Below are 20,640 nucleotides of genomic sequence, written 5' to 3'. Positions count from 1 at the left end.
GATCTGTTGCAGGGGAAAAAAATGGCCTCCGAGATGTCATGGAAATGAGAGAATTACAGTCTTTTTGCTTTGCTTTGTCAACGTGCAAGATATGTTTTCACCCTCGCTTGATAATAACTTCCACTCGTTAAGCTCTGATTGTTAATTGCTAATTACTCTCCTCCTAGCCATGCATCAAAAGGCAGGAGAGAGCCATGCTAAGCGGATCAAACACGGTCTGTTTCTGGCTCTGGCTGGTTTCTGCTGTTGTCTCCCCCTCACATTTTTGGGTCTTGGTTTATTTTTTTTTTAATATTTTTTTTTTCCATTTTCTTTGGGTTATGATGGGGGATGACGAGATGAATGCAGATTTTGTCCCATCTTCCTCTGGGCTGCAAATTGTTAGCGTTCGATTTAGACCTGTCATGGATTTATAGAAGCAAACCCCTCAGGTGCTTCAGCCCTGGCACAGAGCTATTGGCTTTCCCCAATTTAACATGGAATTAAAGGGACTGACATTCCATTTGGAATGGAACATTTGTCAGTGACTAAAGGGGCTTTCGCACCGGAGGAACGTTTTCATAGTTCCTATAACTATTGGCAGAAGTACCCGCTTTTTGGCGTGTCTGCACCTCAAGAACTGGGAATGATTTTAGTTATTGGAACGATTTTGGGGGGGACAAAATTAGCTTCTTCAGAGCTGGGTCTAACCCAGCACAACAGGAACTACCAGTGACGTAAGTGTATGTTGAATGGCCGAATGCATGCCATACGAAACACTGGCACCCACCTTTTTTAAAAAGCAGTGTAAACACACAGTTTATACATGAACTATAACTCCACGAACTATGAAAACAGCGATAAGACAATCATACAAAAAAACTCATGTTAACTGCACCTTTGTATCGTTCTGTTATTTTCTCAGCCTCGATCATATGTAGCACTGCAAGTTGTCGTTGGAGATTGCTGACCGGTTTCGCAGATAAGGCTTAAGTCTAGTCCCAGACTAAAATGCATGTTTGAGCTGTTTCAACTGAAAGCAACTCGCACTGACATATCTTAAAATATGTGACCCGTGCTGGCAAAATGAGTCAGAATGCGCACTGGCTACTTACGAGCTACAGGCAAAACAAGTCAAAAATGTCAGTTTTGTTCGAATTTGAGGATTTTACAAAAATTAGTTCATTAAGCCCCCATTTAGTGATCCAAATGCTCCAAATAGCAATTAAACATCTAAAAGTATATTTATTTGTATGTTTTCTGAGAGGAGTACCTTTCCCTTGTCCATGAAAAATACAGTTTTTCTCTGCTCGCTTCACCACTCGCGCTTCCTCTCAGCACAAGTTTGATATCGTTTTAATGTTTTGTGAATATTCATAGCGAATTTTTGATGGCATGAGTTTGAACCAGTGACATGATTTTCAAACTCATGCTGATGTAAACAAAACAATCTTACTCGCGCTGACAGATCCGAAGCGCTCGCACGCCTCAGACAGCGCGTCCCCAATATACACATATAAACAGAATTACAGTACTTCAAAATACTGAAGTAAAATATTGAAAAAAGTTGAATATATATATTTTCCTATAGATATTTGGCTTTGACGAGGTGTGTGCCAAATTAGGTGTTATTAAGAGGGATTTTAAGGTATGGTTGCTAGGTGATTTCATTTTGAAACCTTCAGAAAATTTTAATTCGATTTTTCGCAAAATTGACTTTGCTGACTCTATAGACTTCAAACAGGTGTAGCACAGTCATTTTTTGTCAGATTCCAACAAATCATACTTCATTTTGAAGGTTTTTTAATAGAGATTGTATAACAACTTTTTAATTTGCTCATTGCAACTCATTTTCCCAGCACGGGTCACATATGTCAGTGCCATTGTTTTGTCTCAAGATGAACACCAGTAATGTTTTTTTTTTTTTAAGGCACATTTATAAAAGCTACTTAAATGTTCTAATTGAACTAAGGCCTAATCCTGGCTTAATCTAAGCCTTGTCTGTGAAACTGGGCCTGTGTCTCTTAGCCCTCCTTTTTGTTCTTTCAATCGCATGACTTACACGTCTGCATTCCATCTCCTTTGACACAATAATAAAAACACATCTCTGATCACAGAGTCCTCCATCCTCCAGTTGTTGACGCTGTTGAATGCCGTGCTTAAATGACGTTGCTGTCAGCCTGCTTGCATCACTTCAGAGTTCCTACTGGCAGTGCGAATGCAACCTCAAAAATGGCCCTAGGGGAACATTTAGTTTTCTGGGGACCGCCCTGGTGACTAGTTCCTATAACTGAGTTCCTAAAATTACCTGGTGCGAAAGCCCCTAAAATACATTTACCATTGCTCTGTGGACTCTGTGCAATTGGGGCAAAAAAGTTCCCTATGCAGATTTTGCTCGTTTTCAAGTTGGTCATGTTAATTCACAAAACAGAAAGCTGCTTGGTTCCAATACGACCTCTGTTTGACCTGTACATCGCTACATTATCGACAATAGACAATGGACCTTTTTTACCCACAGAATTTTAACTGACATTTTATTAATGTGACCTCACTTTAAAGATACAATCATATTATTGTGTGACTTTTTTGAGCAAGTCTTTTTGAGATTTGGAATCTCATTTTGTGCATACTTACAGGTCTCTTAACTACTTTTCCATCCCCAAAGACTCATCCCCTTCCACATTCCTCACGTTCCTCCTCCTCTCCATGTGCGGTAGTGCCTGGCTGGCGGCAGTACCTGGTCAACTGTCATGCTGGATTGAGTGTTGACCGCTGTCAGGCTGGGAGATGCGCTCTGATGGCCTGTCTGGCTGATTGACCTGTCAGAAGGAGTGATGAATTCAAGGTAGAGTCGCACGGACAGGTGCACACTGCAGATCAAAAGGCAGGAATCTTTTTAGGTGTTTTGTAAACCCTACAGTCCTCTATGTATTCTAAAAGAATATTTACATGAAACTCCAGACATTTATTTATTGCTGCTGCTTAAATCGAACAGAGCTTGTTCTTAGAATAAATGGATATATCAATAATTTTGTGCACATTTAATAAAACAGATAGTTCTGACTTGAAGGAGAAGATGCATTCAGAGTTGTTACTGCATCCTTTAATAACTCTATGAGTCAAATAGTTTAAAACAGGGGTCGGCAACCTATGGCACGTGTGCCAATGGGGCAATCGCTGACACGTGAGCAAAAGCGAAAGTGGTGTATGTACTTCATTTAGATAAAACACCTGCATACAGATCTACATTTTGAGGTAATCATTCCTCATAGTAACACAGCTTGTTTTATTAAGTTAGGACCTATAAATACTAGTAAAGTAAAACAAGTTAATGATGAGATATTCAACTATATAGAGTCAGTGATGTGCAAACTCTGTTCACACGTAATAGAGTTCAGTAGTGTCACACTGTAAATCTGTTATTCAACATCTAATTTAAGCCTAAAAAACATGCACTATTTCCATGTTATTAACTAAATAAAGAATTTTGTGATTGATTATCCCGTTTCAACTGTATAATGTGTTAATCTTTCAATTTAGCCATAAATCATAATTTTTCAATATGGTTATAGGGGACTATTAATTGTCTGTAGTGTGCTAGATCAAAAAACATACTCTTTTAATTCATTTTTGATGCAGAAGTTAAATGCTTCACTACTGCTTAATGTGACTACAGCACAGCTGTAAACTGTTTACCTCTGAATGCGACCTTGAACTTAGAGATCCTTCCCTGCAGGGCTTCAGAAGGGGATCTAGGCAGTGGGCAGTGGGCAGCAAACTCAATGAGTAGAGTGAACAGAATAATGGGGGAGGCTCGTGCCGAGTGCCTGAAACCCCCCTTAGCTGCTTAATTAAATTTTCCACTTTTCCACACTCACATTACGCTTTCATTCAACCGGACAGAATGGATGCTTCGAAGGAGTAGACCCCCACAGAGGGACTCTGCCCCCAGACTATTCTCCTTCCTAAGAAATATGTGTATAGCTGTATATAAGGGAAATGAATGTTCGTGTTATAGGAAATTCGACAGGGTCATGGTAACACTCGATGTATCGTCTGTTTCCATTTCTGTAAGGTGGAAAGAATGTCACTTGCTTTGTCTGTCTCACTTCTCCTGTTCTTTAGGCTTATTATTGGGTGTTATACAAAGGCAGGTGGAGACAAGTGAAGTTCAACTCATGTAGCAACAGGTCATTCGTGTATAGACTGCTGCTCACTGAGTCAACATGAATCGTTCTCTTCAGAATTGACATCAGGCTTTTACATCATTAAGAGATGATGCAAGAAATAACGGAAAATAAGACAATATGATCAGTTATTTATTGCATCACCTCTTCATGATGCGTTTTACCGCACCACAACTTGGGTAGTACAATGCAAAGGTCATACTCTAAAATCCACTGAAATGATAAAACAGAGAGTTCCAGTCCTAGATGCTGATTGCCTGATTCCACTGGTGCTAAAACACTCAATATAATAATAGCTTATGCTACCTGTTTCTAGGCAAATATTTAACATTGACCTTGGTAACTCCTTTCTATAAAATGTCATATTTACTTTTTTCCAGTGAAGGACAACATTCTCAAATCTTTACAGATAAAACTTTGTCCACTCTTAGAAGAAAAGGTTCTATATAGAACCTTAAATGGTTATGTCAGGTGCTTCATATATAGAACCTTTTAGGGGGTTCCCATCATGGGATCATTTTATGAATTTAGTCTTATTTTTTTTTTTTTTTTTTTTGGATTAAATTTTTTGAATTAACCAGCTCGTAAACATACTTTATTACTAGAAAATACATGAAAGTATTATGCAATCATTTAATACATTTCTCCTTATATAGAACCTTTTTGGCGTAAAGCTTTCTTTAAGTAAGCAATAAGGTACAAGAGGCTGTGCTGTATCGTGAATAAGTCACGGCTGAAGGGCGTTATTAGGCACGACGCGAAGTCCCTGACCGTGAACAGCAACAGAAGTTATATTATTATGCCATTAGATGGCGGCAAAGACTATCTTTATGAGTGTGTCAGTCAGTAACGAAGACTTTTACATTGAAAAGACTGAACTGTTGTGAACACGGAACAAGACGCAACTGACAAATGCTTTGACTAGCACTGTCAGTCACGGGAAAACCCCTTAACTGTTAAAAGGACAAGATAATACATCGGACATTTGAACAGATTTTTTGTTATGAACATAGGACTGACCTGAAGGAAAATGCTAAATCTGTATGCAGGTATTAAACCCGCTCACTCGATCTCTTTCTCACAACACTCTTCTACATAATATAGTTTCAATGATCAATATAAATTGAGAACATACAGTTTACGCTGCTAAGGGTGTTGTGTAGCGATACACAGAACCTTTGGGTAAAGCGGTCATAGCTGTGTTTTGTCGTGAATAAAACACAGCTATTGACCAATCAGAATCAAGGACAGGAACTAACCGTTTAATAAAATTGAGTCAAGAACACTAGAGTTCTGCTGTATGTGGACCACCATTGAATCTTTTTTTCTAGGAGTGTGCCAGCCTGAGTGAATGCTGTCATTAAAGCAAAAAAGGAAGCGGAACATACCAAATACTAATGCTGTCTTTACACTGCAAATGTGGCACAGAAGCTGCATCTGAAGCAGATTATATACCTCAAAAATGTTTGACTGTTTAATGCTGCACAGAAGTGCGCAAAAAGTGTAATGTTTTAGATATTGTATTATTAATGTAGAAACTTGATAGTATATCTAGTTATAAAGCAGTATATTATAAAGTATATCTACATTTAAAACAACAAGGACATGTTTGTTTTTCAACTCCTCCTCAACAAAGGACAGTTGCAGTTAATATGTAACAAATTTGACTCAAACAATTAAGCTCACTTGATTCTGTTTGCCAAAAGTTTTCTCAGATGTTTGACAGTAAACCAGTGTTACAATTTTGCAAGAGCTCACAAATGCTCAGACGTTCCTTCTTTTCATCAGTGGGGCTTGTGGTATAGCTCGCACCTGGGCTTGTTACATATTAGTGTATTTGTCCTATTTGTCTACCGTGACATTCTGTGTTTGTAGCACTCAGCCACAGTGACGACATGCAGACAGGTTTACAGGAACCTTATCAGCTCAGACAGCCGAACGCTGGGTCCACACTTGTGCTCTAAACAAATACATTAGCATTCCAAAAGGCTTGCTCCTCATCTCCATGCCCATTCATACTTTTCGTAAATCTAAAAGAGCAAGCCCACCGCCATTCTGAAACAACTTTACCCATTGTGTTCAGTGCCTGTGATGAAAAGCACTCGGAAAGAGACACCTGACAAAATTCGCGAAACAAGGGGGTAAAGGATGTTAAAACTCTCAGATATACCTCTGCATCTTTCCTCTACTGCCCTCTCGGAATAAATGCTCACTGTGATGGGTCATATTTGCCTTGGCCAAACACCGAAGGTTTACGGGAAGACCCTATCACAGTAAAGCACCATATAAATCTTTCTGTCCTTCTTTAAAGTCCCCCCACCTCTCCTATTTCTTCTCCATTCGTTAAGTTCTTCCACTATACGCTCCTGCTTTCCAACCCCCTGTTTCTAAGTGGCCATCACTTCGTTTTGTCGCTCTTTGTTTTGAGTCAGCCACGCATTTGTGACGCATTTCCTTCCATTGTAGCAGGAACCGATTCTTGTAGTAATAACTCTTTCAGAACCACGGTCAAAGCCACAGCTTGTGTTTGTGTATGGGTAAATTCAGCGTACTGCCAGCAAAACCAGTTTTTTAAGACAACCGGCTAGCATAAACAGTCCTTGTTAGTGTTATAAAAGGAGAACATTGTTCAGTAACAGGGAGAAGGGCATAAGAAAAAGAATGCTTGCATACATCACATTCCTGCTTGCTGAAATAGGTCCACTTGGTTATAGACAGCAGGTGGTGGAAATATAAGTCAATAAAGAATGCCTCATTCCATGACAACTCTTGAGTCAGTTGAAGACGAGTCTGTAAGATTTATCTATTCACAAACACATAAACAAGAAAATTAATGTGAAGTTGCCTAGCTAGAATTTGGGTCTTTCACACAGCATTCATTGTTCTCAGCTGTCCTAGTGATTTATGAAGATACTGCTCTCTGTGTATATCATCTAAATGTTCCTCAAAGTAATCATGAACTCTTGAATATTTTTAATAATTTTGCTATAATATGTTGTCTTTGAACCCTTGTGTGTGCTTTTCAGTTTAGTTTTTTGATCATTGTGCCTGTGTTAATGCCAACTGCATACATTTTGGCAGAGTTGTGTATTCAAAAATCATTATATCATATTGTAACACAAAATCATTACACTCAGGACCCCATTGAAACCCATTAAAACTGCAATTTTTAATCCCAGGGCCATTTAACTATAAAATGATGCAGCCTTTGTTAATAGGCTTCAAAATGAAAATTTTTACTATATTTACCAGATTGCGCCATTTTGTCAGGTTTAGCCTATAAAGCAAATATTCACTTTTTTCCCTATTTTCTGCTTCTGTGTATTATATGTGTGTATGTGTGTACTAAAAAAAAAATTGTGTGTGTGCGTGTAATATTTGAGAGAGAAAAATTCTACTGTACTGCAAATCCCAAATCCCACCGCTGTCTATAGCACTGGAGCTTTGCTGGCATCTACTAGAAAAAAATTGATACTTCGCCAAAACAAATTCTTACTGAAAGCTCATTTTTTGAGATATCAACCTCAAATTTGGATCACAACTTGTTTAGATTTATGGCTTTGGTTTTCTAGCTATTTTTGAGTTCAACGTCTTTTATAAAATATATATTTTAAATAAAATAATATTCATAAATCATTGTCATAAACTTAAACCTCTATAACTTTTTGTTTGTTTCACTTTTTAAACTTTTTAAACTGCCAAGGGTCTTAAGTCTGTGCTCTCAAGCTTCAAATTTTTGCCAATTTTTTGACAGACATTTTTGTCCTCTAAAGACCTCTAGTATTTGATGCACAAGGGTTAAGTCTTAGTAAAGAAAACAAGAAACAACAAACTAGGTGCCATTGCAGATGTTTGTATATCAGCTGTGGTTTTGCTTGGAGAATTATTGTGTTGCATTTACTGTTTGAGCAAGTCTTTCATACACCAGGGAGATTATGTATAATAGGCAAACCAAGGCCATGTTTTCTACTTCACTGTAATGTGATTGGTTTAATCAGTGGAAATATTCCAGCATGAATTCATTTTCCATCCTCTGAGTTTCGTATTCCCTCTAGGCCTGGAATGTTCACATTGTGGCTCTGTTCTGTTTCAGACTGGTAGTTGCCAGGGAAACTTGCAAATAAAATTTCAAGAGATCATTGGACCACTAATCTAGATCAGGTGTTCTAACTAGTCTGTAATCCACAAAGCAGTTGCTCACCGGCCTCCACCCAAGAGATTCCCAGGCAGATCGTGACCTTAATTAGACGCCCAGTGCCATCTACCCCGTAATGCAGCTTGGATCTCTGCATCAAAAAAGAATCCCTTTGTGTTGAAGGACAAGAATTGTGGAGATTCCAGGATGAAGCTATAATGTTCTGCATTAATGTGTGCAAACCAGTTTGTGCTATGTCATGTAGGCCTGGTTTCACAGACAAGGCTTAGATTAAGCCAGGATTAGGCGTTAGTTCAATTAGGGCATTTAAGTAGCTTTTATAAACGTACCTTAGAAAAAAAAAAAAACATTACTGGTGTGTATCTTGAGATAAAACTAATTTTAAGATATGTCAGTGCAAATTGCTTTCAAATAAAACAGCTTTAATCTGGGACTAGGCTTAAAGGGTTAGTTCACCCAAAAATGAAAATTCTGTCATTAATTACTCACCCTCATGTCGTTCCAAACCCATAAGACTTTCGTTCATCTTCAGAACACAAATGAAGATCTGTTTGATGAAATCTGAGAGCTTTCAGTCCCTCCATAGACAGGTACGGGAGGACTACCACTTTGACACTTCAAAAAGTTCATAAAGAGATCGTAAAACTAATCCATTTGAATTGAGTGGTTTAGTCCAAATTTTCTGAAGAGACACGATCGCTTTATATGATGAACAGTTTGAATTTAGGTTTTTATTCACATATAAACATTCAACAACTCACACATCAGTTGTGGTAAACGGAAGCTCAAGCATGTTTGCTTGACGCGTGAGAGAACCAATGAGGTTCATTCTCGTGTGTTACGCAGCACAACTGAGCTTCCGAAGAGGGTTGTTCTCGCACGTGAAGCAGGTTTAGTTGAGCTTCTGTTTGTTCGCTTATCAAGTGTCAGCAAAAATTTGGAATTATCTACTCAAAAATATGGATTAGTTTTCCGATCTCTTTATGAACTTTTTGAAGCGTCAAAGTGGTAGTCACTTAGGTGTCTATGGAGGGACAGAAAGCTCTCAGATTTCATGAAAAAGATCTTCATTTGTGTTCCGAAGATGAACGAAAGTCGTACAGGTTTGGAACGAAATGAGGGTGAGTAATTAAAGACATAATTTTCATTTTGGGTGAACTAACCGTTTAAGCATTGTCTGTGAAACCGGTGATAAAATAAATAAGTAGGTGGAATTAAGTGATGGAAAGTGGACAATAACAAATTTGATCACAAATAAAGTTTTACAAGATGTGCAAGCCAAAGTAGCAAGTTAAATAGCCTATGTGATAAACCATCAGTAGGCTACTTAAAGTTAATGCATCCTTACCGTCATGTGCCTTCGTTGTATTTACCCCATATTACAGTATAGGCACGTGCATACACTGGCTAGAGACGTTATCAGATTAACACGAATGCGTCTCATATAAAATCTGGGTTAAGGAGCTAATCTATTTATCAGTGTTGTCTTCATTATGACTAATGCTATGTTTTATGGACATATGCGATGGAGTATTGTGTATCATTCAAAATACCATGGTTATATCATCTGATATCTACCACTTTTTGTAAGTAGGCTACATAGTAATCGCATGATAATAGTTTCTCTTATGTGCACACCAATATGATTTCTTCTTTCAAAGTTATCGATAGTATATGACTAGAAATCGCAGCATTAATTTACCCTGCGAACAGCTATAATTCTCTTTCCCTGCTTAAGAGGAGATCAGAACTGTGCCAGACAACGAGTGACGTTCACGATCACTGGGAACGCGCGTCACTCCTGTTCTTGTTCTTTTCCATAATGCTCAGCTATCAGATCAGATGGCAGAAACTCATACGACAGCCAATGACAGATATAAAGGCAAAAGGCATTAGGTGTAATGCAAATGCATTAACTATGCATTTGGTTTTATCGTAGTGTAGTTTGATAATTATTATTATTATTATCATTATTATTATTATTGTAATTAATAAAAGTACTGATGGCCTACCCGTTTATGGTTGTAGCGTTGATTCTAACATCTATACTAATATATTAATTATGGGTATTTCCTGTGCACCAATGTTCACTCATACGTTTTACTCAACTCGGAATAAATGAACTCATTCTGAAACAGATTGTTACTGCAGTGAAGTGTTGAAATATTTCCACTTTTTCTGTTTATCACTGCATTATGGCGACATGTCAAACTAAATAGGTCTATCAATAGGTTGCGACTGGTACTGTTGTAAAATTGTATTTTAGTTACTTATATCCACCATCAAGCCATCGCAACCAAGTGTTATGAATCCACAAAATTTTATTACTAAAAAGTATTCATACATTTAAAAAAATCTATCACTTACACAAAATAAGCTGGACCCCCACTTTGGACTGTAAAACTCAAGTGTTCTGTTGATACTTCCCCTCCCCCAATAAACTTTATTGTACCACTGGCGACATCTATAGATAGATATGTTCTTTGATCTATAATGATGAGTTTGATTCCGCCTGGAGAGAGAGAGAGAGAGAGAGAGAGAGAGAGAGAGAGAGAAGTGTGTGATAAATGGGTTGAAAAACAGATATGATGCAACAAAGATTTGTTATAGGCCTACAGAAAAATACAAAAATATATTGAATTAATTAAAGAATCTGTTTCGAACTGCCGAAAAAGTGAGAGGGAAAAAAAACAACCCAAAACTCCATGGTGAAGACGCGAAATTTAAGAGCAACTGCACATACATTCAAGTAATTTAAAAAGCGCACAGCCTATAGTTCAGAGAGCAACATCCGGACCGCAAAGCTATGCTTTGTGGCTACTTTCTATTAAACCCACGACCACCTCTGCACACTCTTGCTGTGTTCCGTGATCTTAGGAGCCGAGAGCATGTGTCCACAGACCACCCAGTGCAAGTTATAGGTGGGGAAAGAGGGGAGGGAATCCCTGACGCGTTAATCGTGCCTTTACCAAGGAAACCCATGCGCGTGTGCTCTGACGCAACTGCCCATTTTTGGAAACAATGCGTCAATGGTCGAAACCAACTGTGAAATGGGGGTGGCCGGTACAAGCAAACAAGTTTAAAACAAATTAAAACACCTTAAACAATTTATACTTTGCTGTACATAATTTGTAACTAAACATTTACCCCTATTTTTTCATAAACTCTTCAGTGAATAACAACGTCTGGTATATTGCTGCAAAATGTACATGTTGAAACCCCTATTTTGCTGTGCGACTTATGAAGGCTGTGACGCGTAGACGCAGGTTGGCGTTGATAAGCGGAGCACCGAAGTAGAGTAGAGCCATTGAAGTGAGTCATCTAACGACGGGACCTGTAGAAGTAGCACTGAAGTTCACCTAGTCGCCAAAATCAGTTCAACAAAGTCCAGCGGTACACTCATCACTGCCGTGAGTCACTGCTATAGGCACAGGACTAAACCTACAAGAGCACCGAGTTCACTGAAGAAAAGTAGGTGCATCACAGATTTTTTTTTTTTTTTTTTTTCATTTTCATCTGGTTCTAGCAGAACATCTCAGTAGCGATGATTATTAGATATTAGTTTTACACGGAAACATCAATTTATTGGACTATTAAAGAGACTACAGCATTTGAGATCGCTGACTTCTCTAATAATAGAATATTACAAAGATATGCCTGGATTTAACATACTGACCATTAAAGTAGCCTATTTTGGATATCATTTTTAGATTAGGTATAGAGGAATCGCTTTGCTTGGAAGTGCTTTTTTGCCACTGAAGACACTGATCGTGTGGGAATTCATTATCAACCTTCTGAAATTTCCTCCTCTTTCCCTGGATCATGTACCAGGATTACACCGGGACTTACGACACGTCCTCCCGCGGCAGCAGCAGCTCACCAGCGCACCCGGACACCAGCCCCATCCCTGCCTCCAACTACCAGGTGCCCGAGTCTCCTGATTACACTTTACATGTTTACGCTCTTCGGGTTTGCATAAATAGGCCTACCATGTTATCATAATTAATCCTAAACTAACCGGTAACAATGTGCACTTAGCTTATCCTCTTCAGAGACTTTATACATACAGTGCTCATACTACATTAGCCTACACATACTTCATTTTATTACTATAAACATCAATAGCAATATGTAATTAGCCTACAAACAGCTCCGCAAAATAATAACACATTAGCACATATTAAAGTCATACAAAAACTGCGATGTAAAATGAGACCAAACTTTTTATACATAGAGGACTTGCAGTCAGGGTCATTGGTCGTCGTTTTCATTTTTTAAATTGAACTACATTCAGTGGCTTTGTATACTTGATTTGAAGAGCAATACAAGTGTTGTGCAAACTGGACATTCGATTATTGCATATGGGAACAGACGGACGATGTGTCCTATAAGTAGCCTATATAAGTAGGTATAGGTTACCTGTGTGCTTGCCACATTTTTTATGCATAACTGTCTTTTTATTGCTATGTTTTAAAATCGTATCTGATCATTATTTAAAAAAAAAGAAAGTGCATGGAGGACACAGCTTATACGCATCTGCGTAAAACGCGTAAAAATCCTCTCCGAGGAATCCGTCTCACTCGCTTAATAAATGATTCCCAGAAGAGATTTTTTTTTTTTCTTCTTGCAATCTATATTTTGTTAAGATAGTGCACATGTTGGCACTCATAACATTATGTTTCCGTGGAATTAGGCATCTAGTCAGATAAGGGCAGCAGTGGCGTGGGTGGTGTGCGTAATGTGAAATAAACCCACGGAGAGTGCGCACGTAGTGGCCACAGAATGCCACACTTCCGGGACTTCCACAGAGCGAATGCATTTTACTAACCTTCAGAGCATGCTTAGTTATCATTTGTTTATCTGAAAATACCTTTCAGTTTTTGTTTTAGTCTTTACGGTAGTTGAACTGTAAAGTTTAGAATGGAGAAAAGAAAGCTAATTCGGATCTCGCGTACATGGCAAAAGTATTTTAAAAAAAAAAAAAAAAAAAAAAAAAGGATGAAAGCTTGCAGCCTAGCTAGAAAATGAAGACACTTTACACAAACTTTAGGCTTGTACGTTTTTATGAACTAATATGTTGAATTAAATGAAATGGCACCCCATGGTCTTTCTATCTGATAACATTCAATTTACTAGTTAAATATTTATATTTCAAAACGCATGTTTTTCAGTGATGGGATTGCGACTTTGTGCATGGACAAACTCGCAAAATGGTCCATGCTGAGAAAAAAAAGTAGTTAAAAAAGCACTATCACGTTTTATTTAAATGATGCTTAATAATGGTATCCTTATGTCTCACAGCTCACTTTAATAATCATTTGTATGTTATCGTAGATGATGATAACCACAGTCAACCACAGTATTATAATAATAAGCTACATGTTTATAGCTACCAAGAGTATTACGTTTAAATGGATTATAGCCTACATAATGTTTCAAGTAAAGTACTACCAGCATCTCTTCTTCATGAAGTGTTTCAGACAGTTTTTTTTTCCGAACTGGTTCTCAGTGCGAATGAATAAGAGCTTGTGTACCGGGTCAATTTGGCAGCTTGTTCCCCAGACGTTGGTATTTTAATCACATCTGGAACATTTAACAGCTCCTGTCAGAAATTCTCTAACATCATCGTCTTGCTGTTTAAGCTACTGAACTCGTGGAATAAACTGCCCCCTTTCGATTCCAGCATTTTGTTTTGACACCTTCGGGGGAAAATCAAGTGGAGGGAATTCGGGTAGTATACATTTCAAGAGAAAAGCTAATTTCGCAACACAACAGAGAATGATTCAGTAATATGTTTTTATGTTGATCTTCCCGGTCTTTCGTCATGGATTCAGTGGGAAGCAAACGCAACAGTTCCTGGTAGTTAGTCTTTCGCAATACTTAACAGTGGAAAACTATTCTGTACTAACATGTTGCTTTTAGTGAAAATAAAACTCTAAAGTGAGTCTTACGAACATTGACCCTCAGCTTTTATGTTTTAAAATAATGCTTGTTTTTCATACACATAATGATTGCTGGTATTTCCCGTAATTCATTCGCCTCCAAATGATTTGCGGTAAACTTTGTCCGTCACATGAAGTCAGTTTCCCGTTAAAATCCCACCAGAAATGTGTGAATGGAATGGAATTTGGTGGATGGAATGTGCTGGCGCGGGGTCCCAGTTCAGCTTCCCGGCTGAGTGAAACAGAAGAGCAGTCTCATAACCTGATTCAGCGTTTGTCAGATTACAAATGTAAAAAAAACATATTTTGATTGTATTTCCCAAAGAATATTTGGGTAATGCTTGTTTGTAAGTCATTAACTATCACTCTGTAGTCTCTTACAGATCATAAGTTCACATATGATCAAGAATGACTATATATGAACAAAGTTTCATGATATTAAACTTTTCTAAATTGATATTAAACATTCCAGCATTATTTATATTGAGTATTAGTAATGGTAATTAATGTTAATTAGCAATTAAAATACTTGTTAATGTTATTTAATAAAAATAAATAACAGTAACAAATGTAAAGTTTTTTATATGTATAGTATAATTGTATTCAGCAAAATGATACAAAAAAATCACACATACTGTAAAAAAAAAAACTCTTTCTTGTGCAAATTGTTGCATGTGATTAGATTATTGCATGGAAATCTGTTTACCAACAGCAAGAAAATAAGAAGAAAGTTAAGTTTACCAGTAGCATACACTTTAAAACGGAGGTTTTATTAAACTTAATCTAATATTTGCAAATTTTTCATTTCTAAGTTTACAGACAACCTCAAAAGTTCAAAGGCAGTTGGCATTAAAGACAAACAACACGTGATTTTGAGTCAATTGTAATTGTCTTATGAACAGTGTGTTCTTCTTAGAAGTCATACACACTTCTTATAAGACGTAGTTTGTTTCTAAAAAAACAAAAATCGGTTGTATACCCACACAGCGGTAAATCTGTTGCCCATTGCATCACAGCGGCTATTATCTAACCCTGGTCGGCTTGTGTCAGGGAGGGTTGTGGGCTTTCCCATGATTCACCGTGAGTGTGTCACCCTGTCGCTCAAGGGGTCAAGCAGTCAAGAGGGCGCGGAGCGAGGTAGCTTGTGGAATGATTCATTAGTCTGTGATGATGGGAATTTGTAAAATGGCTAAAAAGTGGGTGGCTCGGGGGACTGCAGTAACAAAGACCAAAAATGAATCATACAGTGTTTAATGTACGGTGAAAGTCAGAGTCTTCTTAATCCAGAGTTTCTTCCAATTAATCTTAATACTTTTCTTTTTTTTTTCTCCACAGAAGTACAGAATAGACATGCCTGGTTCTAGTAGTGCCTTTATTCCAACAATTAATGCCATAACGACCAGTCAGGACTTGCAGTGGATGGTTCAGCCCACAGTAATCACATCCATGTCTAATCCGTACTCCCGGCCTCACCCGTACGGCCTGTCTGTGTCTAGCGGCCCGGGCCTCCTCAGCCACACAGCTCTCACACGGCCCGGGGTCATCCGGTCCATCGGCGACGCCCGTGGTCGACGTAAGCGAGATGAGCAGGTTAGTGTTGCAATTTTCACCTTTGAGGTACAGAAACAAAAAATTTTTTCCAAGATGCAAGGATTGATTTTTCACAATGATTTCTGACAAACAACTGTAAAATCTCACTCATAGTTTTATCTGCAGCTCACCCCAGAGGAAGAAGAAAAACGGAGAGTCAGGCGAGAAAGAAACAAACTAGCTGCAGCAAAATGTCGGAACCGCAGAAGAGAACTGACCGAGATGCTGCAAGGGGTGAGTTTTCTAATGGCTGTTACAAAGAAACAAGCATTTTCTAAAATTACTAACATGGAAAACATGTTTACCAAATACCCCAAATGACATGCCTACAAAATATTATATTTATTTTCATGCAATTCTCAGTGGTTAAAATCTGAAGGGACCCTAAAAAGACAAGTTTTACAACCACAGAAGACCAGTGTTGTCTGGAAGTCTTGGGAATGCCCCGAGTCCCAGACAATGCTGGCTGTAATTGAACTACTTAGCTTTATAATGGCATCTCTCAGGCTGTCAGACCTGAAACATGAAGGAGGAATGTGCTACAGGGGGTTGGAGGGAAGCAAACATCTGATATTGTTCGAGGAGGAAACCGCAGCTAACCATCAAACCCCACACACTATCTTCTCTCTTCCCTTCCCCCAATCTCTGCTTCATTCCTCACCAAATAAGGAACTGCATCCCCTGTGACAATAACTAGACTCTTTCTTCCAATGTGTTTCTTTCTTTGTAAATTCAGCGTTTGTTTTCATTTTAGTTTCCTTCTTCCTCATAGACAAATTAATAAGGCAAAGACAGCTACAGCTTTCTTTGACTGTCTAGTCACATTGTTATGTCAGTCTTTGAACTTTCTGGATGCTTGGATGATTGTTTCGAAACACTTGGTTTTGTTTTCAAGCATTCAACAAAGGAATGTGAACAGCTTAAATTTATTTGTGGGCATGTCTTTAATAGTGCTAATAGTGCTAAAGTGCTCTGAGAGTTCAATCAGGGAAAGGTTCGGGACAACATTTGCAATTTGATTATTGCACTAAGCCATGTTGCGTTTTCAGTTTTATTTTTTATATATATATATATATATATATATTATATATATATATATATATATATGCAGGCCAGGGTTGCCAGGTCTGTGTAACCAAAACTAGCCTGATGGCCAGTCAAAAATAACCCAATAACCATATCCCAAATAACAAAACATGCCATTCCCATACCTAAAATGCATATTTTACAGTCACCGTTATGCAAAATGAAAACCACTATATATAGTGATCATGAAACTTACAGGGTTAGTTCACCCAAAAATGAAATTTCTGTCATTAAGTACACACCCTCATGTCGTTCCAAATCCACAAGACCTTCATTAATTTTCGGAACACAAATTAAGATCTTTTTTATGAAATCCAAGAGGTTTTTTATCTCCCATAGAAAGCAATGAAATTGCCACATTCAAGGTCCAGAGAAGTAGTAAAGACATTGTTAAAATAGTTGAATAAAGTCGCTATTTTGTTTTTTCAACTTCATGACATTAAGGTTAAACCACTGTAGTCATGTTGACTGTTTTAACGATGTCTTTAGTACTTTTCTGGACCTTGAATGTGGTAATTCCGTTGCTTTCTATGGGAGATTAAAAAAAAAAAAAAAAAAAAACCTTTTATCAAAAATATCTTAATTTGCGTTCCGAAGATGAACAAAGGTCTTACGGTTGTGGAATGACATGAGGGTGAGCAATTAATGACAGAAATTTCATTTTTGGGTGAACTAACCCTTTAACATCTAGTGCAGTTTTATCATTGAAGGAATATAAAATATTTGGTAACATTTTATTTTAGGGTTCAATTCTCACTTTTAACTAGTTTCTTATTAGCTTGCATATTACTAGCATATTACTAGTATATTGGTTGTTTATTAGTACTTATAAAGCCTTATTCTACATCCCTTAATCCTAGCTAGTACCTAAATTTAAACGCTAAAGAAACTACCTTACTATTAATAACCAGTAAATTAGGAGTTAATTGATGCAAAAGTTGTAGTTAATAGTGAATACGTGTTCCCTATACTGAAGGGTTACCAAATATTTCAATACAAGAATTTCAGTCAAATATAATTTATGCAAAAAATAAAAAAATAAATAACCCAATTCCGCTGGAAAACCGCATACTTGGCAACCCTGGTACAGCCCTAGTATAGGCTCACTGTACATTAAAGACCAGAATATCATATATAGACATTTGGGGGTGAGGTCTTTTGACTAAATCCAGTAAGAAACCACCAAGAGCACCACTACATAACACCCTGACGACAATCACAAGCCAAAAGAGTATCAGGCAAAATACAGCATAATCATTCTTTGTATTTCTTTTTTCATTCAAGGAAACTGAGAAGTTAGAGGAGGAGAAGGCTGACCTGCAGAAAGAAATCGAGACCCTGCAGAAGGAAAAGGACAAGTTGGAATTTATGTTGGTGGCCCACAACCCTGTGTGCAAACTGCCACTTGAAGAACGCCATCAGAGCTTGCACTCCCAGCAGTGTGCGCCCCTTTCTCTGACCATGCGTTCCAACCTGGGTCCCCGGGGTCCGATGAGTACTCTCAACCCAGTGGTGGTTAAACAGGAGCCTTTGGAAGATGACGACGACGATGAGGACGAAGAAAAAGCCCAGCATTCGGTCATCAAGCCCATCTGCCTAGGTGGCGGCATGTATTGCTCTGACGGAGACAGCCTCAACACGCCCGTGGTGGCTGCTTCCACCCCGGTGTCCACCCCGAACAACCCAAGCCTCATCTTCACATACCCCAGCATGCTCGAGCCCGAGAGCCCATCGCCCTCGTCGGAGTCCTGCTCCAAAGCCCACCGTCGGAGCAGCAGCAGCGGTGACCAATCATCAGATTCCCTGAATTCTCCCACCCTGTTGGCGCTTTGAAGGAAAATTCGACTTTCATCATTCTTGTGGATCTCCAGAGCACGCTCAGCTGGGATTTGAGTGGGGACTTCACCTCAACCAAGCTGAGAACCCTCAAGGGCTAATTTGCTCGTTTTATTTAAACGTTTCAGAAGAGAGTTTTTGTTGTCGTTGTTTAAATGTACGTGCGAATTCCACTTGCTATTTCAGTGGCGAGGTTTTGTAATGAAGACGAAAAAAGTTGGAGGAAACCGCTGTTCAGACCGCTTGGTATTTCCTGCTGACTAAAAAGCGAGGGGAATTGCTTTAAAATTGAATTCTTGATAGGTACAGAATCAGACATTGGACACTACGCCCTCAGAACGTCATTATCCTTGTATTTGTGACGTGTGAATATTGTCCCATTGTATTTTGTGTCTTGCTGTTTATAATATTTAGGGTTCACTGGATGAGCCTGACTGCTGAGTGTCGAAAGAACCATCTTGTATAATAAAATGCTGACCTTTGTTGATATTTTGTATATGCGGCACAAGCACTAAGATAATTTGCCAAATTTACATAGCTTTTGTTATGTAAAGTAAACAGAAAAAAACACTTTATAGCATCAGCGAATCTACTGTCAGGGATTTTTGTCTTGTGTCAGTGAGCCATACAAGCATTACTAGAAGCAATTGCACACACAACACAATATAACGGTGTACATGAGGGAAACTCCAGCCATATTAGGCTCTGCCTCTAACCCTGACATGGCAATACCGCTTTTGTATTGGCGCACACTGTGGTTTTCAAATAAAAAAAGAAAGAAAGAAAAGAAAACTATGTATTACTTTTATAATATGTACTTTTATGTCTTGGCTGGCCCTTTTTTCAGGGTACAGTTTGAATTAAATACATCAGCCATATGAGCACTTCTCCCTGAAACACTGGTTGGCTTTGATTGCCGCACTTGAGAACAGATGCACTTTGTCAGCAACCTTGCAATCGAATAAAACACCATTCCTTACAATGATGGATTAAATGGAATGCAGAATGATATTGAAAGTTTGATGCAAAAGGTGAGTTGTGCATCAGATACTGAAGAAAAGATACAAACTGCAATATTTCTTTAAAAACATTCCTTGGAAAATGAGGCTGAATTTCAGAGAGCTCTCAAGGTTACTGTTGCCACAGTCAGATAATAACTGAGGGTGAATGGGAGTATTTTGTTGTACAGTATGCAGCAAACAGAAACAAAACAAATGTGGCTTCTATTTGAAGGACTTTGTTGCTTATTTATGTCAGGAGCTTTCAAGGATCTAAGAGACGATTTCAGTGTTTGTTAAATCGAGTATGAGCGTTTCTAGTTGCAAAAACCAATTTAATACCAAAAAAAGAAAAGAAAAAAAAAACAAGAAAGATGTTTATGGACAGTGTGCTGTAAACTGTTCTCTGTCAGTCTTTGACCCCTGTGTAATTTTGAGCAAGCCATCTGTACAGCTTTCTGCACATGTCCTGCTTATCGGTCTGTATTTCTCTCTTTCTCTTTCTCTTCTCTCTCTCTCTCTTTCTCTTTTTTTATTGCTTTAACTGTTGAAAGACAGAAAACAACCTACAAAAACAGCAATATGTAAAGCAGTGTTTGTTCATTTGGTAATTTAAATTTATTATAATGATAATAAAAACATTTCCAAAGTGGTATTTTTTGGATAGTCGTATTTTGCTTGTGCATTTATTTATTTGTGCACAGTGTTTTGGGTTTGTTGGATATCTCATTGTTGCAATGTGCTGCTTCTGTGTTCAACCAATCACAAGATGGTTGAATGCACCTGCTTTATGCATCAGTTATTCATTCATCTCTTAATTTCTGCACATAATCAAAAATGCAGATTTATTCATCCTAACTTTGATA

The 20,640-nt window shown here is 38.1% G+C and overlaps 1 protein-coding gene and 1 long non-coding RNA gene across 6 annotated transcripts; one reads left to right on the top strand and one right to left on the bottom strand.

Annotated features, from left to right (window-relative positions):
• Positions 1–880: 880 nt before the first annotated feature.
• LOC127499163 (uncharacterized) lies at positions 881–11,457 on the bottom strand. Of its 2 annotated transcripts, none has more exons than XR_007926061.1 (3): positions 10,690–11,457; positions 6,840–6,969; positions 881–2,849 (listed from the first exon to the last, which is right to left on the bottom strand). It is a non-coding gene; the product is annotated as an uncharacterized LOC127499163 (long non-coding RNA). The 2 variants fall into 2 exon arrangements; XR_007926062.1 differs by having other exon boundaries at positions 881–2,798.
• Positions 11,458–11,613: 156 nt separating this feature from the next.
• fosl2 (FOS like 2, AP-1 transcription factor subunit) lies at positions 11,614–20,429 on the top strand. 4 transcript variants are annotated; one of them, XM_051869326.1, is made up of 5 exons: positions 11,614–11,793; positions 12,033–12,246; positions 15,600–15,854; positions 15,969–16,088; positions 18,225–20,429. In XM_051869326.1, exons 2-5 carry the CDS (start codon positions 12,145–12,147, stop codon positions 18,771–18,773), a joined length of 1,026 nt encoding a protein of 341 aa, XP_051725286.1. In that variant the 5' UTR covers positions 11,614–11,793; positions 12,033–12,144; the 3' UTR covers positions 18,774–20,429. The 4 variants fall into 4 exon arrangements, with proteins under 4 accessions (XP_051725286.1, XP_051725288.1, XP_051725287.1 ...); XM_051869328.1 differs by having other exon boundaries at positions 11,629–11,793; positions 12,154–12,246; XM_051869327.1 differs by having other exon boundaries at positions 11,634–12,246; positions 15,981–16,088.
• Positions 20,430–20,640: the final 211 nt, after the last annotated feature.

Source organism: Ctenopharyngodon idella, chromosome 17 (genome assembly GCF_019924925.1).
Source record: "Ctenopharyngodon idella isolate HZGC_01 chromosome 17, HZGC01, whole genome shotgun sequence".
NCBI classification, from domain to species: Eukaryota; Metazoa; Chordata; class Actinopteri; order Cypriniformes; family Xenocyprididae; genus Ctenopharyngodon; species Ctenopharyngodon idella.
Note: the sequence above shows the minus strand (reverse complement) of the source record. Positions and strands in the feature narration are given on the sequence as shown.

Coding starts and splice junctions, on each gene's coding strand:
- fosl2 (XM_051869326.1), top strand. CDS start 12,145: ATGTACCAGGATTACACCGGGACTTACGACACGTCCTCCCGCGGCAGC. Junction 12,247..15,599: donor TCCCTGCCTCCAACTACCAG/GTGCCCGAGTCT, acceptor TTTTCTCCACAG/AAGTACAGAATAGACATGCC. Junction 15,855..15,968: donor GACGTAAGCGAGATGAGCAG/GTTAGTGTTGCA, acceptor TCTCACTCATAG/TTTTATCTGCAGCTCACCCC.